This window comes from Camelina sativa, chromosome 17 (genome assembly GCF_030686135.1).
Source record: "Camelina sativa cultivar CO46 ecotype springtype chromosome 17, ASM3068613v1".
Taxonomy (NCBI): domain Eukaryota; kingdom Viridiplantae; phylum Streptophyta; class Magnoliopsida; order Brassicales; family Brassicaceae; genus Camelina; species Camelina sativa.
Window position 1 is genome coordinate 32,981,976 of NC_141896.1, and position 27,476 is coordinate 33,009,451.

The 27,476-nt window shown below is 38.0% G+C and overlaps 1 protein-coding gene across 1 annotated transcript; it reads right to left on the reverse strand.

Moving 5' to 3' along the window:
• Positions 1–28: 28 nt before the first annotated feature.
• Positions 29–26,829, reverse strand: LOC104758102 (calcium-dependent lipid-binding family protein). The gene is made up of 63 exons (XM_087493950.1): positions 26,494–26,829; positions 25,999–26,080; positions 25,739–25,842; positions 24,980–25,075; positions 24,836–24,883; positions 24,645–24,695; positions 24,319–24,422; positions 24,090–24,207; positions 23,379–23,480; positions 23,067–23,264; positions 22,484–22,641; positions 22,126–22,284; positions 21,499–21,591; positions 20,997–21,351; positions 20,759–20,872; positions 19,943–20,038; positions 19,681–19,748; positions 19,341–19,461; positions 18,905–19,126; positions 18,588–18,815; positions 18,399–18,508; positions 18,157–18,253; positions 17,786–17,881; positions 17,565–17,699; positions 17,362–17,430; positions 16,406–16,888; positions 15,997–16,317; positions 15,660–15,791; positions 15,436–15,549; positions 15,132–15,316; positions 14,730–14,838; positions 14,501–14,644; positions 13,947–14,222; positions 13,180–13,851; positions 12,733–12,939; positions 12,307–12,410; positions 11,696–11,991; positions 11,471–11,555; positions 10,357–11,058; positions 9,936–10,254; positions 9,556–9,714; positions 9,312–9,475; positions 9,023–9,203; positions 8,676–8,945; positions 8,376–8,582; positions 8,037–8,091; positions 7,679–7,809; positions 6,641–7,579; positions 6,491–6,567; positions 5,660–6,098; positions 5,440–5,526; positions 4,884–5,039; positions 4,625–4,809; positions 3,760–4,299; positions 3,294–3,471; positions 3,061–3,203; positions 2,843–2,969; positions 2,204–2,425; positions 1,609–1,965; positions 1,304–1,462; positions 894–1,181; positions 535–740; positions 29–268 (listed from the first exon to the last, which is right to left on the reverse strand). Exons 1-62 carry the CDS (start codon positions 26,506–26,508, stop codon positions 600–602), a joined length of 12,393 nt encoding a protein of 4,130 aa, XP_087350076.1. The 5' UTR covers positions 26,509–26,829; the 3' UTR covers positions 29–268; positions 535–599.
• Between the last annotated feature and the right edge of the window lie 647 nt (positions 26,830–27,476).

The following is a 27,476-nucleotide window of genomic DNA, read 5'->3' on the forward strand; positions in this document are numbered from 1 at the left end:
GGCATCCAAAACTAGATTGATTGGGAAATTTATGTGAAAAAATAAATAAAATTATATAAGGTAAGCCCCGTATACATGTGATGTGATACACGACGAGTCTAGTGTTGGAGAAGTCTGTACAGTACCAGCACACAGATCTGCAGACGTTTATCATATATACACACTCAAATATTTTCTACGATATGGTTACCAAAATCCTACACCAGAAAAACTTGAACAAAATGAAATGCCCTTTTCCCGCCAAAGCTGTGTTTTTTATCTCGCCAACCTGAGAACAAAAGCATGTCCATTAGATATCAGCGCAAATGCTACCACTCCCAATTTTTCGTAATGACATTCAAAAGCAAACTAAAGCATGCTAAACCATGTACCAAAACAATAACCGATATTTGTGTTTTTGTCATGGTCAGAGAATGCAAAACACAACGATTATCTAGCCATTAAACATTAACCAAACTGCAGTTGGTTATAAGCTAAAAGAAAAAAGAAAGAAAGCTTTGTTCAAGCAAAGGGAGAAGAGGAAAACGTCTTTACCGGGGAGGCCAGAGGGGAGATTGGAAGGTGAGAGAGCTCAAAGATTCTGACAGCTTCTACAAGCTTTAACTTGAGCTTGAAGAAGGGCTTGTGCCAAAGGTTGAAGATGGTGTAACTGAAGCTGGCATTTGTTGAGATGCCCCTTCAGCCCAAGAACTCTCAGACATTGGGGAATATGGCCTTGTCACTTTGTTTTTCACCATTCCCTAAAACGAATACAATAATTAAAACATAAACTTAATTTGGTTCCTTCTTTGGCATTATCATTTCTGTCGCTGTAATATCACTTATAACATGTCAGGCCAATTGCTAAAAGGAGTGGCGTTATCGTAGTTAAAAGTGAAAAAAGCTCTTCTCACCTTTAGAGCATCCTCCCCGTACAAGTTAATGGCTTGATCGATGGCTGAGTAAACCTCAAAGGCCTGCTTGGTGTTGGGGCTGCACTTTACAACACGGACTTGTTCCTTCGAATCATATGGCTTTGCTTTCAGATAAAGAATAAGCCGCGAAGGTGGAGAGTTAGGTTGGTCTTTCTTCCCGTCAGTCAGCTCCATGGTTCCCAGATCATTCCATAGAATGTCCCACTGTATAGAACACGCATCTTTGGCCGGGATAAATTTCCTTTGACCCATTATGTTGGAGGGTTGCTAGAAACATTAAAAGTTCGCAACTGTCAAGAGTATTTCTTGGATAGATACAGAAGACAAACACTATACCAATTAAACCTTATGCGTATATAGAGAGAGCAAGGAGGTATTGTCTAACTCACTTGTAGCAATATCACTCTTCGATGTGTGATCATCAGAACTTTTCCTTTAGGTAGAATGAAATGACTTTCATAGGCATCTGTTAGTGCAAACTTCCCACGTACTTTAAACAGATCAACCTGCCCCAGGAATGATCCAGATTCTGCCAACTGCAATATGACCTGCAAACACAAAATATTAGAGAATTGAATTTGCCACAGAATAATCAGTTACAAACCAATATATCCATTCCTCATCAGCTAACCGAAAGAGAAACGACTAGTGCAAGTTATACATGTTTAAACAGATTTATGAGTAAGACTTGTACCTGTCCCTGTGCTCTGTATTCATTGTAAGGACGAAGTAAGCTATCAGCACCAACAGCTCTTGGAAGTCTCCGGCGAAGAAGTTGTTCATCTGAAGTTATGGCAGCTGCTATCTTCATCCTCATGGCATTTGCACCTTCGGTGGTCTTTGACAGAAGATCCAGAACTCCGCTCACAGGTTGGGCAGCAGCACCAATGATTCCTTTCCCAAAACCAGAGACAAAGCCTTCGACACCTGAAGACTTTGCACCTTCAAGAGGCTTCGTCAATATGCCTGTGACTCCTCTAAACAGGCCTTTCGCAAGAGCTCCACCTCCTTCTCTGATAATATCGCCAAAGTCCTCAACACCTTTGTTCTCCTACCCAATGTGAAAAAGAAACACATGAGCGTGTAAATGGAGCAAATGTAACGCAGGAAAAAACTGTGGCAAGCCCATACTTTCGTTTAGTATCAGAAGCCATGAAAACATTTGAGTGTTAAGAGTATATTTTTCTACATTTTAGGTGAACCGATGGAAGGAAACTTGTCTTGTTTATGTTGTATCAACAGGAAACAGCAACACACACAAGGAGAAAAAAACAAAGCCAGGAAGAAACCTGTCTCTGTCGACTTTGGATGAATTTTTTATCCATTGATAATGCAGCTATGCCCTGACTCATATGTCCAAGTGCGCTGCTTGCATTGCCAAGAATATCAACACCTGAAAGCAACTGAAGAGGCTGGCCAAGGAGATCTTTCTTTACGTTCCTAATAGCATTATTGATCATAGTACTTTGGCGCATGGATATGTTCTCATTAAATCTCTCACTTATGCGTACCTGTTTGAGGATAATAAGATAATTAGAAAAAGAAAAATATATGAACATTCAGCTGGGCTGGAATGAAAGTGTAGCAAGTAGTACAACTACAATTACTGACATTTCAAATTATAAAAACTACCACACCTGCCGACTATAATTGGTGATCCTACCAAGTAAAAATTGATGGACATAAACCAATTACTGAATGTTGGCCAAATGGTGCATAATGATGGTATTTTATTTTCCCTTTAGCTACAAGTAACTTGTAGAGAGGTGTAGGTGTTGGGAAAAAAAACCCTGAACTATACTCTATCAACCTATGTATTAGTAGGCCAAATTTTGTTAATTGGTTTCTTAATAGGCTATTCGTGTGCAACACGAAAATCCTTATTGCTGATTAGTTTTCCCACAACTGAATTACTCTGGAACACTTACTGGCATGTTTTCTGTATTCCCAAGAGCAGTCATCAGGGATGACCAAAATCCAAGCACTCCCCTTGGCCTTTGACTGGGGGACATGGCCATGGATACTTTAAATTTAACTTCCGAGATGTTAAGAACTCTGCATATTGAATGGTGTAACTAAAGGTAAGTCGTGTGATGAAATATTCATTCCGTAAACAGCATATATATTAAGAAAACCCTTTACATACCCGATTTGAATGAATGGATCAACTGATACAGCCGTCGAATTTGAATCGGATAGTCTACTCAAGTTGGCTTGCTGGATCATCTCATGAATGCGCCAGATAATAGGTTCATGAATGTTTACCAGAAAGGCAGTATTTTCACGTCCCTATTACAAAGAGACATAACAATGTGAACAAAAAGTTAAAATGCAATAAAAGAATTGTTTAGGTTGAAAATGGAAACTGTATAAACTTACTTGGAAACCTATATACGGGTAAGCACGGAGATCGAGACCAGCATTTGATTGCAAAGTAACAGAAAACTTCAGAATGTAATCAGCTTTGTCTCCAGTTCTCTGTGGTCTGAACAGAACTGGCATTGGAGCCAATGGCAATTGGTTATCAACTTGTATTCCTTGCATCCTTAGTTTGAACCTGGAAAACAATTAGCGTTAGCTAAAGCCCAGTGTGCCTTGTTTGTATAACAGCCAAAAGACTCTGATAAGCGTGAATGGCAATTCATGATCTTAACAAATATTTTTCGTTGGAGATCTCAAGCAAATTCTTTTCTGCATCCTAGATATACTAACCCCTGAATGCATAGAGACGGCACCCACATTCATCAAAAATCAATATGGCCATTTCAGAATAGCTGAATTGGTGTCAATGATAGCCCTTACATTTGTAAAATAGAGCTACACCTAAAGAACATGATAAACTCACCTACTAAGTCCAGAGCCCAAGCCGGTTGAATATGCCACAAAGAGGTTTTGCACTGACATGTACAGTATTTCCTCAGGAGCATGATCGATTACAGAGATTCCAAGTTCAGCAAGCTCAACAATCACATGAAACTCAGAATCTTCCGAAGCTAAAAGATGAGACTGCTGAGACTCATTTCCAGATAATTCTGACAGAGATGATGCTGGAAGTCTTCTGCTTATGCTTGAAGTAGGCTCAATTGCTGGCATCCAGTCACTGATCCTGACAATATTCCTTTTGTCTTCCTTTAAAATAGTAACTCGTATGGGTCTGGTAGGTCCATTTTCACTTCGTGGTGGATGATCACCTATCTTATCAATATCGTATTTTTCTGATTTAGAAGGATCGTTTCCATCAACAAGGAGTTCAAATAGATGTCGTCTACCAAGATCTTCCCAATAAAACGAAGCAGCCGCGTTAGGAGGAACAAATTGCCAAGACTCGTTGACACCATCCACTTGGCGATAGCGAATAGGAAGAAACATGGAACGGTTCTCGATCCTAGGAGAGTTGATTCACATTTTAGAGGATACAAAACATAGTCAGATATAGTAGTGAAAAGACAAAATTATACGCGAGAGTATACACTTTTGGAATCAGCATAAATGAATTCATGCAAGTTTTTCCTCGAACAAGTTTATTTACCAAAATGATAACAGTTTTCGGAGGAACACATGATGCAGCAATTTAATAAACCGAAGTGCAAACATGATCTAACAGTTGAAAAAATTAAAAATTACCATCTACATAAATCCTAGCAAAGACAGTACAGTGACATCAGACAAAAGATACCATCTGGTAGATAATTGAAGCATGTATGTTTTACCTGTAAGGGCCAGAGATAGAGTTCGGTCTGAAAATAACTTCATAACGTGAGTTCTTTGTCCCGCTTCTGACTTGTACTCTTAGCTGCAATTGATCAGTCCCATCTTCTCTTGAAACAGGGACACGCATTATACCTTCGCTAAAGACACTGAATGGCGTGCTCCATCTATATCCCTTCACTCGTAACTACAAATGTACATCCCGTAAGCTTATTAATCATCACTAAAAAAAGTTACAGAATATAAAGGTATTTCACATACTTTCAGCAACTCAAGCCGGGTGGAAGACTGCCATCCAAAGAGTTTCGGAGGATCAGAAGGATTAATCCATTCTTCTGTCTGACAATCGCACTGTTGAATACAGATGCTCATGCCCACCCTGTTGATGAATAAGGTGTGTGGTTGGAGATGAATAACCTGAAAAAAAATATATATATATATCATTTAATGTTAAATTCGTCAACTGAGCGTCAGAAAATACCAAGTTTAACTAGATATTCTAACCCAGACAAAAAGCTAAACGCAAGGTTACAAGTAAGCATTGATCTGCCTCTAAATCATCTAGATATAATATAGCACGGATTTCTAATACATAGCAACGCTATATATACTTTTCACAGAAACAGGAGAAATTAAGCGGAGGCTTAACAAAGTATTGTATGTCAAGCTAATCCGTAGAGGACTCCACAGACAAAGAGCATAAATTAACACCAACAAGAACACTATGCAAGACCACACATTTGATCTCAGACAGTTAATATACATAAATGTGATAGAACAATAAGAAAATTGAAATCTCACGACAGTGATATCTAACCTTTGTTCTGTCAGATGTCATATTTAATACTGCTGAGAGCATGTAGTATGAGGCGTCTTTGCAGAATGCCTTTACATCTATGCGTTCCTGGAATAGAAGTTGTGGTTAATTAATGAGAGATTAGAAGGGAAATCTTTCATATACAAATGAGTCAGAAATTGTTTAAGAAATAAAACACAGCCATTAGTTTTAAGTAATCATTTCTGCTTTAGCTAGTCACCTTCTTCTCAAGCTCAAGAAGAGAAATTCCAGGACTGTAAATATCAGAATCCCAAGCTGCAATAGCAATACCAATTCGCGGGGAAACATAAGAATCCTTCTGAGACGGGAACAGCACAACGCCACTCCGGCCAGCAGATTCTTGTGGAGAAAGCATGCTAGGCATTGGACTAGTATCCTCAATAACCTCAAGCACTCGGACATTTTTCTTCTGTTGTCTCCTCTCCATCGAAAAAACTGGATTTTTCTTAAAAGATTTGGAAGCCCTAGACAGACAGGGGGAGCCAGCTTCCACATTTTCTGAAGGTTCAATCTCCACCACTCTATAGCCTAGAGAAAGATACGAATCATTTGTAATCCAGTATGGGACAAAGAACCTTATAGTCTTTGGTGCAGCCCCTGTTTCTCCCACATCACGTTCGATACTTACACGCAATCTCCTGAAACTCCAAAAAAGAGTTTACAAACAATATTAATTTCATGGAATATGGTATTAAGTTATGTAAAAGAAAGAAAATCTTCATTTGTTAATTCTCAACACACTAGGTTCCATCAACAATAAGATCCAACTACAGACAAGATTTTCCTAGGATACTGCTTAGCTGAAAAGAGTTACAAAACGAAATCTAATTACTGCAACCAATGAGTATTTTTTTATCGACCCATCCATGGTCAGAGCCATAACCTTAACCCCATTTTTTAGCAAGCATTTATTCAACATAACAATAAATATGTATATAATCAAACATCTGGGGTAATAAGTAAACATTAAGGACTAACAATTTCAAAATATGAGAGCTGAAAAAAGAAAAGAGTTAAAAGAGTTACAAACCTTTTGCTCTGTTGATGGACGAACCAAAAGGATGACACGCTGTCACTTGAAGATAGATCTAAAACAGGAATAGGATCCTACAAGAGAAAAATTAATCTCAGTGATGTTCTCATGTGTGGGTAGTTTCTACTATAGAATATTATGGCCAACCTTTTCCAAAGCCCAACCACCATGGACAGCTAACGTAAGATACACAGGTCTCTGAATATCTGCCGAATATACGTGAGCACTCTTCCTTGATGATACTACACCATGTTGTCTCTCAAGATATGTGCCTTCTTTCGTCTTTTCCCACACTGTGAATTTGACTGGGCAAGGAAGTCTATTTTCTAGCTTCAAAGGAGAACATATAGAAATTTTCCAATCATATACAGGTGTATTGAGGTCTGTATGAAGAACTGACGCATCTGATCCTACACTGAGCCATAATGGTTTACTCCCAGTAGAAGGCTGGCAGCAGAAAAGCATATCCTTCTTCTCAAGTTGGTTTAATTTCAAAGAAAATGCAGATGCCCTGCTGCTTTGCTTGACAGTATTCTGCCGAGTAAGCAACCCTTGATCAACAAATGGTTGATCTTTTCCACAACCAGAACTCACCGCGATGCAAGAACCCCATGCGTAAGAATGATGAGGGTTCTCAGCCCTTGGTCGGACATGCAGGCACTGTTCATTATCCTTTGATAAACATCCCCATGGTAAAACATATGAAGATCTTGCAGCAATCAATGCATTATGATTGCTTGCTCCCGAAGAGACATTCTGATCAGAAGATATGGATATCTCTAAATTGACATCTGAATCATTTACAACTGTAGCTAAACATCTGAATGTTGCGTGCTTTCTTCCATTTCTCATAGCAACCTCCATTGCAATAAAATCATTTTGTAGGGATTTCGGAGCAATACCAAGCGGAAGCAGCGACCGAACGCTATGCCATGAGTCATCAGGCCGAACTCCAATCCAGAAACCAGTGTCTCCGTCAACAAAATCCTTACTTTCTATATTTCTTAGTGTGTTGGGTATTGTAGTCTTCTCAAAGTAAGATGTTGAGATAAGCAAGCACCCATTGTCATGTTTATCTTCAGCATTCTTTATTTCATGAATCAAATAGTAAAAATTAAGAATACATGTTAATAAAAGCTTGAGATATATGTAAACACACCCTAGAATAAATGAAAAACAACTAACCTTTCTCTGAAGCGTATAGGAACTTATATTCTCTGCATCACTTGAATGATGTAGCATCCTTACTGAAGCTATCTTTCTAAGCGTACTCTCCCCATGTCCAACAGGAAACGAAAGCGACCCGACGACCTCCCCTGCATTATCAACAGCTAACTATCAACACTTGTACAATCTCGACTATTGAACTCTTGAACACATGTCCAGTTATATTTTATTCATCTATCTGGTGTGGACAATCCAAGGACTCAACGAAAAATAAACAATGCAAACTCAGTCTCAAAAAGAAAAAAAAAACCACACACACGTAGAGGATAGTTGAACAGGTCAAAGAAAAAAGATCTAAGAAATAATAGGATGGAACCTTTTCCAGCTTTCGCAGCAAGGTTTGTTACCTCAACCTCCAACCTGGCCAATCCCTATAACAATCAAATGAACAAACAGCTAGTCATGTAAGATAAATTCCAAAATCATGACAACTGTTTCCAGTTTAAAAAGGAATATTGTAGACAGACATACCAATCTAACTTGTACCACTAACCATCTAAATCAGAATGAATACTGGGAGAGTAACTAGGCTTGATATACGATTCAAACTCAATGCTAATTCTAGGCTTAATCGCTTATGTACACCGCATACTTGAAGGAATAGAGAATATGAACAAAGTAAGCATAATAATATTAACTGGTCCTTATGTACTACCTTCCTAGGAATTTCAAAAATAAAAAGTTCATTCCACTTGGAAGTGCACTCCATCAAGTCGTTGACAATTGTAGTTGAAGGCTTCACGCACTTTGTCCTAGCACTTTGAGGAAAAAGTTTTTGTGGTTCTGCACCCTGACTATCAACAACGAGGCGTAGGGTGCAAAAGAAATTGTGACTATTACCATCATCAATGATATGTAAACCCTGCAAAACAAAGGAAGTGTCATCTTAACCATACAAATGTCTAACAGGCCACTGTAAATATTTCAAATGATATTAAAATACTTGTATAGAAACCTTAGCCTCAAGAATCTGTACAGTCATGTAATTGCGTGCTTCTCTAGAACTGTCTGCAACATTTAACCTATTGGAGAACCTTGGCGGTGGAACCCAGACAGAAGTGTTTTCGTCGTGACACAATTTTACAACTACATCTGAGTTCTCCTCCAACTTTTTCAGATATATGTCACGGCCGAGTTTATTCTCTACCACAATGGTCTGAAAATCATCTTCGTCAAGAGCTGAAAAAGCTGAAAGAACCCCACTCTCACGAGAGACGGCGGATTCCTGTACCACGGGAGATTAGTAAGTAAGAAATTATGTAAACTTATACTTACACAAAAATAGAATAAAGAATACTTCACTTCTTTCATTTTGGCCGCTCTTTCTTCAAGTTCTAATTGCCTTCTCCAAGACACAACAGCATCGCCAAGAGTTTCAAGGTTTGCAGCACTAACATTTATGTTCAAAATGTTAGTAGCAGCAATTCGCAGTCGTTTTCCTGGCTTTGATGATTGGTTCAAAGCAGTATCATATGTTTCCAACCTACAAAGTGAAAGTGAGCAATCAACATATTATTCCAAATACTATAATTAAATGCAGTTTTATTCCCAGTTAAGTCACATCATAAAAAAAACAAATAACTGTGTTTACTTGAATATTCCATCAAATGGCTCTATAAGCGGCTCCCATGCTTCCAACTGCGGGTTAAATGTTGAAGCAGCGATTGATGAAATGAGTACTGCATTCATGGCCTCAGGACGACCATGAGTTGCTAGTTTGATATTGGTGACAGTTGTGTCAAAGAGAGGAGTCATCTGGAAGAATTCAGAATAGGATCAAGATGTAAACACTGAATTCCAAAAAGTTGGCTAATAACTTTGACCATATAACATACCATTCCATGTAAACCATCTAGAAGTGTCATGGAGAAGCATCTCAGCTTAATTTCTGCATTTACATTATCCTGTGTCTTCGGCTTCACCGATTCACCGACAGCGAAAGCCAACCGACTTGGAGGCCTTTTAAGATCAGCACGCGCAAGAAAAGTGCATGCCTACACAAGGTATAAGCCGCTATCAGTATTGGAAAAAGATTCAGGGGTTCCTGTTATAGTCGAACACGAGGGAAAAATCCTTTATACTGACACTGAGAATTTCACTATGTGGGTAGTTAGAGCTAAATAAAAATGGATGGTAGCAATTTCACGGTTAAATTTTAAAGGGGAGCCTTCAAAGAAAAGAGACACAGCATCCTAAATTAAATGGGTCGGCCAACCTGATTGTCAACTTTCCAAATGCTCCAGCATTGAGAAGACTTTGAACTTGAAGATCTCGTGACAGAGGCTTCATATATGTTGGCCTGGTTAACAAGATCAATCCGTGGACAACAAAACGAATCCACACGTGGTGCCTCATCAAATTTAGAGAGAACACATCCTAGAGAAACATAACCAGGAGGTGCAACAGGAAACCAGCAATAAACTTCATCAAAACCTTTCCCCACAATATGTGCGACTTTAGTGAACTGCACAGGTTTTGCAGCAATCTCAGAGTCATCTGCTTTGAAGAGTATACCAAGTGCAGGTGGCTCCAATCTACGAGAAGAAGGACTCAAAAGGTTACAACATTTGTATAACAAAACAGTCCCTTCACAGTAGCTAATAAAGAGACTAAGTAAAGGTTAAATATTTACTAACCCTTCAGTTATGGTATCACCCAATATTGCAAATCCAGGACGTGGTACAGGCCTCCATATTGAGACAGGTCTACGAAGATCACCACCCTTGTCCCACCAGATTCTCTCAAAGTTAGGCGTTGAAACATGATAACTAGTTGCCTTAGAAATTGACCTGAGAATGTCCCATCCTGATGAACTTCCAGTCTGATCGCTTGTTTGCTCGCTCTGAGATCCACTTGTCGATGATTGGTCAGATAATGAAGATGTCTTCGACTGAAGGGGATTCCAAAGAAGACAATGACTGAGGCCAGGGCTATATTTTCTAGAAGGTTCTGCAGTTGAAGTGTGAGCATAGAATGATCCAAGAACATTATCAGCACGCCACATGCTGAATCCAGACTCAAATAATGAACTGGAGGGCACAGTGTATATGCACTCAGAGAAACTGCTGGAAGATACAAGGTCAGACCTCAGACAATAAACAATGTGATCAGCTGGTGGCTCACTTCCTAAATTTGCAACACAACCCATAGCAGTGTATCCTGCAGGAGCTACAGGCATCCAGAGGGAACACTCATTGCTATCACGGGAATGTGGAACATTAGCCCCTTCTAAACCTTGAATAACAGAGAACAGGCCAATACAATTAAACCCAATTGGCTTCCTCACACGTCCGTATGTATTACTTACTGCCATTACAGCTTGTGTAGGAGGAATTGCCCTGTAAGGAAAATTTTAAGGGAATTAATGATATAATGTAGATTTAACTTCCAGAAGAAGAAAACATATGTACACTGGACCAAACTCTTGTTAAACAGTTGTAAGCACTGGCACCAACATGTTACACTCGTTAACCAAACAACTCCAATATAATAAGAGCTTGCTTATTTTTGATACGGAAATGGTTTCATATGAATTTAATAGACATAGCTCAATGCTATATATAAGTCTGAATAAATAGTCATTATAAAACATAACGTTTTTCTGTCCTTCAAAATTTACTTTTTGTGAATAGTAGACGAGAAAAAAGGACTATAACCATAGTTAGCTTTGTTGTAGGGATAAAAATATTGATGCAAAAGATACATAACAACGAGATATACATGTAACCAGATGAGCCACTAATATATTACCTTGACGTCACACAGTCTCCCAATATGACATAGTTTGAAGGAGCCTGCGGTCTCCAAATTGTGAGGTTGTTCCTCGGTCCATTTTCTGCTTATCATCCCCAAAACGAAATAATCAAAGATGCAAATATCTGATACACTTGCTAAAAAAGATGGACAATGTGGCTAGACCAAAAAATCAAACAGCTTTAAAGTTAAACCATGCCACATAACTTACTGATGCCATACCTTTCGGTGAAACCCAAATCCTGTGGAAGTTGGTGCATGAAGCTAAAGGAATAGCATTTCCAGATTGTAAAGCCCCAGTTACTTGGCTCTGCAGGTTCAGTAGGAGAGAAAGAGCACTAAAAGAAAGGTGCATGTATATGTCAGTGGAGGTTAAGGACATATTTGTTTTCTCTTTGACAGAAGTGTATCCCCCGGAGATATCAACTGGATCAAGAATGATAAGACCAGAACCAGTTTCAACCACCAGGTTCTTCAGCAAAGCTCGAACCCAGATGTCATTTTCTTTTGAGGCATACCTGTTGCAGGAAGAGCAAGATTACATCCAACAACATAAAAGTAAAATTGAGATCCAGTTCTGCAATTAGTTAAGAAAACAGTTTGTTTTCAATGTCATGAGCAGAATGTAGTGGAGGTCAGATGGGGGTTACTCTAGTAGTAGAATCATTTCCTTATACAGTCATAGAGGTAGTAATCAAGCAATCATATTAGTGTCTGCGGAGATAATGGGTTGTTCCACTAAGCCTTAACAGCCTACCTAGAACTTTCATGTCTGACAAAATGTTGACAGACTTAAATCACTGATACTATGGTTTAGAGAACGCTGCACTTACATAAAATTAAAATCCAATTTCACTCGCAAAAGCTTTTCTACAGCAGTGGAGTCATCCAGAGATGATTTTGTACCATCAAAGAAGGTGAACTCAGGAGAAACAACCTGCACAAAAACAAGCTATGAATTTTAACAAATACAGCAGGACAAGAATTTCTGGTTTCATTAATCAGATAGCCTGGTATCCAGAATTTGTGGTAGATTCTGGAGAAGGTTGAGGAAGTGACCGCTATGTAACAAAAGTTATGAGTCAAAAGAGAAAAAGAAAGAAGCGGAACAATGATTAAAAAAATAAGTTAACAAGTAAAGAGAGGAACCATGTATCATTTTTAATTTTCCATTAAACAAAGAGACAACAAACCACTATAAAGTGCACTCAAAACTTAAATAAACCAGTGAGTAAAACAAAATCTCCAAGTAAACATACCTGAGCTTCAAAGGTATAACTCTGACCAGACTTCGAATCATATTGACAAGCGTCTGAAACATCTGATGATTTGTGCACATGGCTAAGCACATTCTCAGGATTTGATGAGGCGTTTTCTAACATTGAGATGTCAACACCATCTTCCGGAGAAAATAAACAGCTACTATCGTTACTCAAGTAAATGCACTTGCTCAGAAGCGGTCCATTCTGCCACATAGAAGGGAAATTTAGAAAATAAACAGTTAGCATAAATCACGAATTTTAGAAAAAGGCGAGTGTAGAGCAATGATTAGAAAAAGAAAGTTCTTTCTCCAATTTTAGAAAAAGGCGAGTGTAGAGCAATGATTATAACAAGAAAGTTCCTTTCTCCTCTTCACTCTATAAGCGCTTGAAAAATGTATAATTATATAATTTAATATTAAACTGATTAAAAGAGAAGAGCTCAACCTTAATTTTCACATTGATGAACCGCAACTTCTTTCCATGTCCAACGATTATGATGGGTTCTAATCGTCCTATGTTTAAATTCTTCTCTCCTTGCTCACTCAAAGATATTACCTTTCCGCATCCGTCATAAGTATACTCATCAATGTCTAATGAGTCTGCTACTAACTGTCTACACGGGGACAAGTACACAACATCTTCCGTCTGTTTATAGAGAGGCTCAGAGAGAATTATGCCACGACTTCGGGTGATTGGATCATTTGTTGGATCTAATGTTTCGTCTCTTCCTGTTATTGCACGCAAAGCTGGAACAAAAAATTCACCAACCGCAAGAAGGAAGTCAGGAACAGCTAGGATACGAGGTTGTTGAACCCGCAAAACACATGACTGAGAGGATGCTCGCCATCTATAATCCATCAGCAACATTGTTGAACATGGTGCGTCAAAATCAAGATCAGCCCTAGAGTTGACTCGCTTAAAGCTTCCCTTATTCAGAGAAAAGGGAAAAGATCCAGAGGAAGCTTGCTTGGAAGCATCGACTGATGAGCCGAGCATCAATCGCATTTCAGGCTTCGTATTAGGACGGATATCAAGAACAGAAACTTTAGGAACTGACACATACAAGTCTGTCTCAGATAGTGACGTCATCCTGTAGGATACCCACAATCCTTCAAGCTGTGAATGACAGATTGGTATCTTAGATATGTGATATAGTTCCTAGAGGACAATATGTACAAGGATATAGAGGAATCAGGTTCAGAAGCACGTACCGCAACATGAGCTAATGGTGACTCTTCATTAACACTATTACGTAACTCGAGAAGAGCATAATTGATATCAACAGCCAGTATGGTAACTGTACGTGACATTATCATCTGACTATTCAAGTTAACTTTGTCAGCCAGTAGACGCATTTTAGCTTTGGGACCAGAACTGCTGCCACGGAAATCTGGAGGTAGCTTTGGCTCCTCAAACAAATTCATGGTTGTGCAACTTACAATAATATCATATTCTTTGTCAGATATCACAGCATGCAAGAAATCAATCTGCACAGAATATATTGAGTAATTAATTTAACAATTCCAAGTTCAAGCTTCCCTGGAAGACAATGATTAATATAAAATTGTGTTTATCCCATCTTTGGTCTCAGATAGTAAGGCAATCCTTCTAAGATAAGAAGGTTTATATATAAGTATGGTCATCCATAGTCTAGCAATACAAGAAGCAAAAACAGCAAACAAACTTACTTTGTTCAAAGTCTAGGTTCTTGACACCCAAAGCAAATATAAGTACGTCAAAATATAGCGAATAAGTAAACTCGTACCTTAACCTCAACTGAAACTGTTGGGACTTTTTTAAAAACATCTCTTAGGCTGCGCCGGACAAAGATGTCCAGTCCCTGGCCTTCACGTATCATTGGTTTACCAATTGAACCATTTATGCCTACTGACATATTTAGTCCAAGAATCTTTACAAAAAGAACAATAGAAACAATCAGCAGGCTAGAGTGTCCATCCCGCACGTCAAAATACAAGTGTTCCATATATATGTACCTTCGCATGAAGAACATCTACACGTACAGCACTTGGGTCTTTCTCCGGACACCCATGCCAACTTATATCATTTGATACCTCCAGCTGACCAAGGTCAAGTTGAATGTAACTGCAGGAAATGGAAGTGTGTTGAGATTTTACCAAGATTGAGAGAAAAGGTCAAGTAAACCTTCTGGAGGTTCAGCAAAAATAGTAACATGTTGCAGACCTCATGCAAAAACAGTCAAGTTGAATGTACCTTCTGGAGGTTAAGTAATCTATTTTGATGGCAACCTTCTAGCAAAAATGATATAGCTAGAAGGTGTCAAAAGCACTAGAGAGCCATGAAAACTTAAGTATCATCCTAAACTTAATAAGTATTTGTTAGCATAGCACATATTAGGAATTACCACAATTACTTACTCTTTGCTAAGAGAATCTCTAGGGACAACAATTATTGGAGTGTCTAATGAAAGGTCCAGTTTCAGCGCAGTAGCACCATCCATTTCATCTTTCTGGATTAGCCACTCAAATCCTCCAACTTTGTCAACAAGTTTAATGACTTCTTCAGTATGAGGAGTGGCAAGTCCCATGAAGTACGCTGTGACCTGAAAACCATTTCATTGGGTAGTTCCACAATAAAATGATGTCCAAAAAGAGCATTTGTATAAACTTCGTTTCAATTATAAATCAATTCGGTAAGAGGAAGATTCAGTGATCATGATACCTCTTGAACAAATCTGTAGAGGAATACAATACGAACAGCCGATAGTTTACCAGATAAGCTATAATCATATCCTTCATAGTCGTCATCTCCAGCACTGTAGGAACTGAATTTGAACTGCAGAGTAGAACAAGACTAAGCAAATGGACAACCACATCCAACAAGAACAAACTTTATCACAGAAACAGGAATAAAACCGTCAAAATTTTATAAATTCTATTCAATACCTTGATGAGAGACTCAACACCAGGATCACGTATGTCACAGAGCCAACTCCAACAGTTTCCAGAGTCCAACGACTTGTCACAGAGTTTGAAATTTCCCAGAGTCCCTTCTATTGAAAGAGAGCTCGGGTGAACCTTGAAAAAATAAACAAATTTAGCCAAAACTAGATACTAAACTGATTCTCTATGATTAAACATTTAAACTACAATTAACTTTTTACAAAAGTGCCATGAACAAATTTGGTTTTGTTTAACTACTGGATAGGGCAAAGATTAAAGAGAAAAGTAAAAAACAAAATCAAATACATCAAATAAGATGCCTTAGGTCAATATATCTTACCTTAATGTCCAACACAAATCGTTCCTGCACAAACATCGCAAGCTGAGAACCATCCTCCTTGTTAAGAAACACAGTCACATTATCAACATTCATGTTCAGGTAAAACACAACACGTTCCTTGCCATATCCAAGTAAGCCTTCAATGCGTCCACTTTCATCATTTGTTTCTTTCTCACTATCAGATTTCTCAGATGCCGAATTGTTGGCGTCTTTAGCATTTTCAATGTATGATGCCGTGCTCAAGTCAAATCCAAAACCAATTAGAGCAACTAAAGTTGGTCTGCTACAAAAGAACTCCAGTTTTGACATGCGAATGCTCATCTGGAATTGATTTCAAACAGAACTTAATAAAGCTGATAAGAAATATTTGCCGCACTACGATGTCCTCCCATGGTCTTAAATTACATACCTGTGTGTCGATTCCATTATAATCGTGGGAACTGGAGCTCCTTGTCAAGAAAACAACTGATACAAAATCAGAAAATTCCCCACCCTGCACCTCATAGAAGACCTCATCGCAAAGAACTTTTCCCTGAGTTGTATCCTTTTCATGAACTATTCCTTCAGCATCCTCAAGTCCCACATGTTCATCGGAGTCCATCATCATGCTGCATTGAATCATATCCATATCCGGAGTGCCTGGTTCTGTAGGAGACAGAAACTCTGGCAAAGCATCAGTGTAGGCATCTTCATCATCTGCATGCCCTACAGGCATCTCCTTGTCAAAAGAATCCCATGTTTCTAATGATTCTTGAATGTCTTCGTTCTTCAGAACAGAGTACGCCAAATACTGAGCACTTCCTGACTGCTGCTGCTGAAGTTCATCTTTGATTTTCAGAGAGTGCAACTTTGTCCTAACAGTTAAACCACTCTCGGAACTTATCACGTGCACCTGCAAAGCAAACACAATTCTACATCTATTAAACTAGTCTTTTGTATAAAGTTTACACAAGGAAATGAAAACAGCTTAGAAAAAATAACAAGGCATATCAGGAAGGGGAACCCTCTAAGTTGACGAAAGGCAAACATCCAAGCAAAGGAAAACTTGAAAGATGAGGCTCCTAAGATATCAAAATGATTTAGAAATCAATCCGCTGAGAAATTTATCATTAACTAATCCTTAGTCAACAATACTGTGGCTCTATTGGTAGTTTCCATCTCATCATCAACAGCTTAGGCAAGATTAATGAAATTATATAATTTTAACCAAAATCCTAATATCATGAGGTTATATTGTCTAAGTTTCACACACCCAGCAGGCCTTGTCCTTTTCCCCTTCTCTCCTTAGCACCCACGGCCCAAAACACACGCATATAACTCACTACCTCAAAACTTAATGAAATGAAATGTCCAACAAACACAAACCTTTCCTCCGGAAGCAAGAACCTTAAGAAGCAGAACCTCTTCAACCTGCTCATCACATTCATCTTTTATCTGCGGGATATATAGGATTTATAAAGTCAAAGTAAAAAACAAGGAGTTGCTTTCACAGAACCTATGAAAGTTCCTAATCAATAAGGCATGGCATGCAAATAGCCTGCATATTAAGATATGTAGAAACAGCTAACCTTTCCATACAAGTACAACTTCGTCTCAACCAAAGCACCAGTAATAACTAGATCAGCAGCTTTCATATTCCTGGTCTGAGGTTCATGGAAGTCACCATCACTCGTTTGACCAAGTACATCCCCCGACAGAGGTGCCTACAAAAGGAAAAGATATTAACCAAAGAGAACCAATGCATTAAGAAAACCTAGAGAAAAGAAGAGATGAGATTTTATAGACATACAGAAGCTTGATAGGTGGCTTGGACCAGTCCTCTCAGCCAAGCTGCCTTCTCCTCCCCCTGAAATTCTATGATCCAAGTGCTAGAAGATTCCAGGGCCTGAATAATGCATAAGATTTATCAGATAAACAGAGGGTTGTAAAGCAATATATGCGAGCTGGCTTTTCCTCCAGTATAACATCGAAACAACTTCAATAGAAGTATGATCCAGAGAATCATAGCACTATCATTCATCTTATTGTTCAGGTAGGCAGTCGTTCCAAGATTTAGCAAGCATAACCAATTTACCAAGAGAGTATATTTTATTCCCTGGACAACTTACATATTTTTCAGTTCTAATATGAATCCAATTACAATAAATCAGCTTAGCGTACCTTTTTAAGATCTGTTCCCCTTATACCGACAGCAAGACAGTATGGGGAACCACCAACATTTGCAGGTGGAACCTCGAACACTTGCCTACCAGCCATGCTGCACATTTAAGTTTATACTTTAAATGTCGTTTTGTAACATATGCAAAAGTCTCTGTAGTAGAAAAGAGGGCTTGAAAAAACAAAAGAAAAAAGGAAAAAAAAAAGAGAGAGAGAGAAAGCACGTTAAAAAAAATAGCACAAACCATAAATAACGTTGATAATCAAGTGACTTCTCTGATTCCAATGTATACAGATATAAACCAGATAGAACAAGGCGACAAGATTGCCAAGTAGCAATAGAGTTGCCAATTCCCTGAAAAAGCAAATTCATAAAATCAAAGGTAGTACAAATAAACCAAGCTTGCAAAGTACATATATATCATAATGCATACCTTCCAAACTAATATTCTAGCATCACTAGCAAGATCTGCAGGACTCCAAGGTTGGATTCCATCTGGGATATGATCAACAGGAGCTTGACTGTAGGTTTTCATAGCACCATACAAGATGTCGAACAATTGCATGATCCTCATATATCTTGTTGGCGAGAAATGAACACCAATATTTGGCACTTGGATGGAAATTCTAGTGGATGGGTAACTTGGGTGAGGTACTTTGATCTTTAACAAGAAATAGACCCGTGTCAAGTAGAAATGCCTTACTGTAGCAATTGACTCTTAAAAATGATATATTAACGCAAAGGTAATACCTGATCAACAATAACTGCCATTCCACACCTATCAATAAGGGAATAAACATTGTCCGCTTTCTCTAGAATGGGAGACAGAATTGGCTGATTAGTGAAATCTTCCATGAGTAAACTGCATCCTTGGTTGTCAGATCCACAGTCTGTAAAGAAAGCAGCAATATCTCTTCCCGAAATGCAGAACCGGGAATATAAGTTTTGCCTTTGCTCCTCAGACCGAGTATCCTGCAATTGTACAAGAAATATAAGAAAACAGAAAGGAAACACTGGTAGACTCGAAGGGCTAGTCTGGAAACTTTTTTTATTGAATGAACGTTAAATTTATTCAAACCAGAAAAAAACTTTTTACAACGTATGTAACCTGAAGCTAAAAGTTCAACAGTTTTAAGAGTGAAAAAGACACCCCACTACAGAAACAGCAGTTAGTCTGGAAACTTACCATGGTGGTTAACGTGAAATTACCAAAATCCAATAGGAAATGGCTACTGCACTTGGACGATCCTGAAGCTCTCAAAGGAATTCTCACCTTTGGAGCATCAAGATCAATGTCGAGAGCAAATCTGAGAAACCAAAGGCAAAACATAAGGAGACCAGTGAAAATTATGCTACTTGTGAAAAATGATTAAATAATTAATTTTATTTTCAACAGATTACGAAGACAAAATCTATAGTTCCACGGAACACACATTCCACTTTAGTGGCTACCAAAAGGTCCAACTCTGAACATATGGACAAAGATAAAAAGAAGGACATATAAAGTCCAGTTTAACTGTTCTAACCTGCTTTGCTCCTCCAATACTATTTGAAGTTGCTCTTGAGCCCGTCGAGTCACTTCCTCTAGTTTCATCTGAAATTAACAGTAAATATAAAATTAAATTGGCCCACAAGTATGCAGGAAAATAAACGTAAATTAAAATGAATGATCAACCTCAAAAGGATCATACATGTCTTATTTCACCAATACAATATAAATAAGCAAAACAGTTATGTACGAAATGGGGTAGAAGTGGGAAAATTGCTACTGATCATTAATACCAATACCTGAAGTACAGCAGCAGTTTCCAGTGCAACAGTAGGGCTAACTGCATTACTTCGCTTCACAAACTCCAATACACGATCATAACTTTCAGTCCAGATCTGCAAATAAGTAAAACCTCCAATATACTTAAGGCAGTGGTACCAGGTAGAAAGACAAAGCAACAAATAAAATAGGGGGCAAGGTTACCAAGACAGAACAAAAAGAAATAACATAAAAGCGTCGAACCAAGTCAACTCAAATATTCTAAAAGATAAAAAAAAAATTGGGTACGTAATTCAGACGTCTTTGGCGTCAAAATTAGACAAGATTGAAGAAACAACTCTTCCTATCCCCAAGTACCAAGTTATCTAATCCGAAAAGAAAACAAATTATCTATTCTGAAGGGAGTGTTAGTAATCCCTTGGTGGCAGCTGGATTTGGTAACAATAAAAATTTCGTAGTTGGTTAAACTTTCATACTAGATGGACTTTATTTTGTCTTACAACTGAATTCCAAACTTAAAAAAAAACATAGGACCATGGGAGTTTCAAGTAAATTCTTAATTTCCAAGAAAAATCAAAAACCTATAACCTTCTCCCTCCATAATTCCCAAAAGGGAAGTAACCAGCATACATGAGATTTAAATTCCAAAAACTCTTTCTAAGGCCCCATGACAATTGACAATCCCCAATTTTCAGGAATCCATGCACTTTAATCAATACCACCAACTAAATATTAGATATATGCTGCTATACTCTGGACATATCTTACAGTTATGCGACTATTAGGAAGATGATATATGTCCATGTTTCAAGAGCATACATATATGAAGGGATTACCGTAGCATGACAAGGGGATATTGTGGCTGATAGCCTCCAATCAATGTTCTCTCCAATAGGTGCGTTCACAAAACTAGCCATCAAGGCATTTGTCTTTCTCTCACTGGATACACTCTGCAAAGCCAGCATGAAACAGAGAGGGGAGGGGGGAGGTCAAACTTCATTTTATACGCAGGAATATAGAATATTATCCAAGAGATTGTTGACCCTGGTCATAAGGTGGAAACTGAAAACAAACCTGCGCTAGGGAACCTTCTGGTGCAGATAAGCCATAGAACCTCAGTGATACATCGCACTGAGTACTTCGATATCTGAACTTGGTCGTCACATCGAGCTGCTCAAACCTACCACACAGCACCTCAGTCTGATTTATATCAACAATCCTAGCCGCACCTTGACCAATTGATACCGTTACAAGAAAGTGAGTCATATTCTGCATGTCTTTTCCTGAATACAAACTCATCTCTTCATCTGGCTGATGACTCAGTAACTTATTTATGGACTTCCACTCTTCTTTAGTCAATCCTTCCTCCGTCAATTTTGATCCATCAGCCACACTATCGACGTCAGGATCATCTTCAGCTTCTGTCCGCCTGCATGGATACGGTAGCCACAAAGTTCAGAAAACTAAATGGTTTCCACCAGTGATTCTGCATTCATGGCTACGACAGGAAACAAAAACTGAATAGCCAAAAAAGCAAGACATATATCTTTACAAAGAATCAGCAAACCCCACTGACCATTTGAATGAGAACCAGCCACCCTTTTTCAGCTTTCTCTGCTCAGCTGCTTCTTTTGACTTTACAGATTCTACCTTTGCATGTGCAAGCAACCTATGTTGGCAATACAACATAATACACGATAAGATAGATCGAAGGAGAAAAAAGCACATAGGCAGAACAGTGACTTTGAGAATCATAATGAAAATGGAAAGTAAGAATAGGAGAGCTTGAACTTCTTATGAGCCAAAGTGGTATGATATAAGTAGCATTTTAATTGTTCTCAACGATATAACTGACGAAGAGACTGGAACACAATTACAGACGCAGCCAATCATAAAAGGGCAGTACCAAACAACCACAACAGCACATAGAAGCGAGCCTAATAGCCCCTACAGCCAGCGACTACGACATAGGCAATAGCAAACTTAACCACTAAGAAAATGTAAGGCAGATTCTTCAGAGTGGAATCTACTTCAGTATAACAGAAACTTGAGTACTTAACCATGGTCATTTGAACTTCTCAAATAAATCCAGAGATCAAGCGTCAGCGGAATGGAATTCCAATGGTATGCATCACAGGGTGGGATTTGATCATGTTAAGAAACCACATGCTTTTCAATCAAAATGTTGGCATATGATTATTACCTCCATAAAAGAATCACTTTGGAATCAAGGTCCTTTTCGATTTCTCTCATCTCTGGGTAATTAGCATCTGATGACTGCTGCAGAAAATTGGCATACAGCTGAATATAGCGCCGACGTAACTGGCAAAGATGGTGGATGCTATCCCAAGAAAATCGATAACTGAAATGGGGTGAATAAATGCAAAAATCAGATCAAACTAGAAAATTATTCGACAGATCAAGTGCAGTCATACATTACCGGAAGATGCTCAAAACTATTCAGACTAAAAACCAAATAGCTCTGACAAATAAATGCTGTTTCTTCTTCTATTATGTCAGTGAAATCATACATGAGAGAGTAAAATGAAACAAACATGTACCATAATCTCTTTTGTTGCAAACTAGCTTGAGCAGCAAACCGCCACCACAAACGTGGAGCCTCTGAAACAGGAACCATGGGCCTTAAATGTGAAATCTCTATATATGTTTTGTATCTGGAAACAACTTCAACCAGCTTTATCCAATCATGATATTGCTCCTGTTAAGAAAAAGGGCAAAGAAAAAATACAAGAGAGTTAAGTCCAGCACCTCAAGAAAAAACGAACTTGCTAAGCAGATGCAATATTAATCTCTAATGAGTCTCAGGAAGCTGGAATACAGAAAGAAGAAATCAGAACCCACAGGAAAAAATTACTGTTAACTCTGGGAAAAAATGTTGTGGCTCTAAGTCTGAAGCAGAACTTAAAGATTATGAAGATGTTTGCTTTTGAGCAGATGAAAAGGGGATTATATAATCCAATATTGTAGTGTTCTGTAAGTGTAGTTTTCCACTGTTGTGATGTTTGCAACATTTGTGTTATATATAAAACGAAACACTTATGAGCAAAAAAAACCTGGAAAAAAAATGGGGAACACATCCCCCAAAAAAATTAAACCAACTATATCAAGTACAGAAAGTTGTACCTCTGTGATAGTCACGTTAACATCATTAAGGATAACCGATGCCCTTTCAAATGGAATCTCCGGATTATTTCTCTCCTGGTTGCCTAACCGGTGATATTTAAGAGATCCATTGATAGGGGACAATAAATAGTGACGATTTAAGGCCCATTTCGACTTTATTTTTTGCTCGGTCTGCGCCTTTATGCCATCTTCAAACATCTGAAGGAAGGCAGTCAAATTTATATATAAAACACTAAAAAATCATTTCATTTGACCAATAACCAGGCCAAAAATACAACGTCATCACCAAGAAAAAAGTATGTATGAACAAACCTCAACCCATTTTGCAGGAGTAATATCATCCCATTGCTTCTCTATTTCCCAGGGAAAGCTATTAGAATCATGATACAGAGCAAGTCTTTCAAGCTGCAATGACTGTTACAGATACCATGTGTAGCAAAAAAAATTTGGTTCAAGTCAATAAGTAGCATCATCATCATTCATAACACTCCATCAACAGACCTCGTAACAAATTCCATTTCAGTTGAAATCTCAGCATATCGTGAATTAGCTTAAACTATAACTAGCATTCAAAACGAACACAGCAAAAGAAAAGGGAAACAATAACTAACTGAAGACAAACAAAAATACAAATTAGGGTATCAGAGCCTGGAAGTGTTTCTTAAACTGCTACGTCATTTTATCCATGTCGTTTTATGGCAGGTAATAAACACACAAAAAAACAAAAAACAAAAATCCTTTTATAAGGTCAACCAATGTTTTATTGTATTTGAGACCTCAGGGAGAAGAGTCCTTGAACTTAAATGAAATAGACCACAAAAGGAGTAATCTTCGAAGTCGGAAGATATTTTAAGGAATGGGAAGACTAGATTTGTATTCCAATTATAAACCGCAAGAGACTCAAACGTCAAACCATAGCTGTTTATAGTCCAAACACACATGTACTTTGAAACACTATGTTTTTGTCAACTTTCAACTACTTCAGCCAATTGAGAAAAGAAAGGAAAGAAATAAAAAGTTCACCTTACGCAGTTTATCCAAAGCGCCACTTGTGTCAAAGGTCTCATTTCCTTCTTCATCCATTGTAACAGCTGCGAGCTTGGCCAAGGTGATGCCCGCAGCAAAGGGGTGTCCTGGATTACTAGAGCATATAGTTGACATAAGAAAAAATCTATCAAGTCGTCTCCAATAAACACCAACAACAAAGATACTTAAAGTGAAAAGAGAAACAAAAAGGCAAACAGCCACAAACCTGGTAGAATCCTCGTATCTAATATGTACATTGCTGATGGAAACTTTCAGATTACCAATAATAGTAGCAATAATCGAACCTAGCCATGAATTTCCTGGTGGAGGCTGAAAAGAACCAACCAAAAAAGAGCTATAAGTTATAACATGCTTAGCGTAAGAGAGTTTTGTTATCTAGTTGTTAGCAAGGTCTGCATATATCCTTCGTAAACGATTATAAGATATCCTCTAATCTGATTAGGAAAGTTCCAGCGCCACTCAAACACATACCCCCCTAACTAGAAAATGAGAACATAACAAAAAATTAAGTTATCAAGTTTAGAGACGTACACTTCCCAGCTTCGATTTTGCCCTAGCGTCAAGAGTTGCTGTTTCTGCTTCCTATATGTAACAGACATGAGAATGATAACTCAGAATAACATCAAACTTTATCTTGTTGATGAAAATGAAATTCTAAGTCTCATGTAACGATCATATACAGAAGCATCCATGAAACTGCATCAGCCAGAAAAATTAAGTACCTCAATCTGCTGAAGCTTGGTTTCTAGAAGCTTTTCCCTGTCTTCCTCCTAGTATGTAATTAGCGTAAGCAAATTCAGTACCAACCAAAGTAAAAAGCTTAAAAGTGAGACAAGCAAACATACTTAACAATTCCAACACAATACCTTAAGTGTTCGGTCATCAGGGGCAGGATAAGCAAGGACGAAGACACGGTCGATCAGAACAATGACTGGCTCTTTCCCCAAACTTTTCCAAGGGACCTGAAAAAAAGGTTTGTATGAGCCACTTTCAAATTTTACATTCGATACCTAGCCATATTACAAGAGTTTCCTGATAAAAGCAGCGTTTGCTGCACTAAATCGAAGTCCAAGTTCAGAAATGAGGGTATCAGCCAACTTGCAATCTCCATGACATTTGACTTCGTATCAAAAGCTTCAATATATGCAACACATAGAATGATATCCATATCTATTTCATTTTTGACGTCAGCACATTACCTAACTAAACATGTAACTTTGTACCTCAGAAGTCATAAACAGTGACCTAAAAGTTTCCACTCTGATCACTATTACCACCAACATGTTCGTTATAATCTAAACTGAAATCGATTTCCAGCACTTCCGTTTTACATCATTAAATGAGAGCATCACACATGAAAACAGTTCTGGTTATGTAAGCATTTAAGATGTTTTTCCTCTCTCGAAATCCCCAAATGACTCTTACATATATCAGGATTAGTATGTGAGACGCTGCAAGTAACTATGGCAAGGATTACCAATCCAACATAAATTTCTCGACAGCTCAAGTAGGCAAACATTTGAGAAAGAAGAAACATGCTTTATCTGTCAAGCGTACAGAACAAGAACAGTGGTCTGGAGGAAAATCATCAAAATTTTCCAACAAGAGAGAAAAAAAATAGCAACCTTCAATGTGATGGTTCCAACAAAACCGGATTTGACAGCAACCGGAAGTTTCAGTGAATTCAGAGCCTCTGCCTTTAACTTCAAATCTTTAAGAACAACATCACCTGAAAAGCAAGAAAACCCAACATCAAAAACAACAACTGACTAGACAGCCAAGGGCTTAAATCTCTACATAAATCATAAGCAGTCTTTGCTCACAAGAATTTTCAAGACCCCCTGAATATCTATATAACAAATTTTAACCAAAAAAAGAAACCAACCTTTCCAGACACTAATTCTCAGAGCCTCTGTCGAGAGTCCATGCACATATTCACCCAAATACCTCCGAAGCAGATGCAGTACCTGAATACCGAGTCGCAATTAATAGATACTCAATTCAATCGATTAAGTTGGACACAAAACTAATTAGCAAGTGATATCACTATAATTGTAAAAGGGTATCCAAGTGACTAACTTAGAAAGTCCCTTCCAAAGTCTCTCATTTCTATTCTAATTGTTAATGCACTATTCAACTACTAGCAGTAACAGCTACTACCATTAACTTCTCTCACGGAAGCTAATAAAACCCCATTTTCGCTATCGACATGTACATAACCATAGATAATTCCAACACATTCCCATAAGAAGAGTCAAGCTAATCAATCACACCCAGCATCACAACACCGAACTTACACCCAAACACATCATAACTTCTAAAACTAAACTCGTCGCAAATCCCCAAAAAAAAATTAACAAGAATGAGAAGGAGGGCTTACATGAGCTTCGAACATGGCGGCGATAAGAAATTAAGCTAGGAGAGGGGAAAAAAATGGAAAGTGTTTTCAAGTTTGATTGAGAAAATCGAGGATCATCGAGATCCGAGAAACGAACCGACTCAACATTAAAAAGAGGGAAGCACGATCTCAAAATTCCAAATTGAACAAAGGTTCTTCAAATCCCAGAGATCGATCTTCCGAGAGAGAGGATAGAAGAAGCAAGAGACTCGAGAATGAGAGAGAGAGAGAGACGGTTTGTGAGAGAAAATGAAGAAGAAGGACTCAGAGAGAGAGGGATGAGTTTTCAGGTAATATACGTGCCGGTCCTATAAGCTCTTTTGTATTTTGTATTTTCCGGTCAATATACATTATTTTTAATTTAATTTTAAATTTACTATTTCAAATGACAGTACTTTTATTTTCTTTTAGCCCCTAAGATTTCTTTAAAATCTCACAATTCTTCATAAACTTTTTATATTTTCAGAATCGTCAAGATGTTTTGAACCACATAATAACGAATTGTTTTTGTTCATGATTGTTATTACTTGGGTGTGTTCACATATATATCCACTTTGAAACAAAATAACAAAAAATGATTGTAAGATTCCAAGATATTTTGTTAGACAAATTCAATGCTACTACGATTCTTTTCAATATATCCTAGTTATGGGGTCTCAAAGTTTAAACTTCATTGACAATTTGACATCGATCATGCAAGAAAATGCATGGATCCAATAATTATGAATTGAGCATGCAACTCTCTTTATCTATAATTTTTATATGTCGTTCGCAATTGTAGGAACCTCGGTTCTCATGGTAAGGACAGATCTTTTGGAGCTGAAGAATACTACGATATAAGATTATAATTAAAAATAGAGAATTTGTTATAAATGTCGTTTTTGAGATAATGGGTCTGATTGGTAACGTATTCAAAGCTGTACAGAAAAGCTGTAAGCTGGAGCTGTAAGTTTTTACGGAATAGT

Bases quoted from the DNA above. Each gene is read 5' to 3' on its own strand.
- LOC104758102 (XM_087493950.1), bottom strand. The intron at 9,715-9,935 runs GTTGGCCGACCC...TACCTTGTGTAG, and splicing joins TTTGGAAAGTTGACAATCAG to GCATGCACTTTTCTTGCGCG. The intron at 1,463-1,608 runs GTACAAGTCTTA...TTGTGTTTGCAG, and splicing joins AATACAGAGCACAGGGACAG to GTCATATTGCAGTTGGCAGA.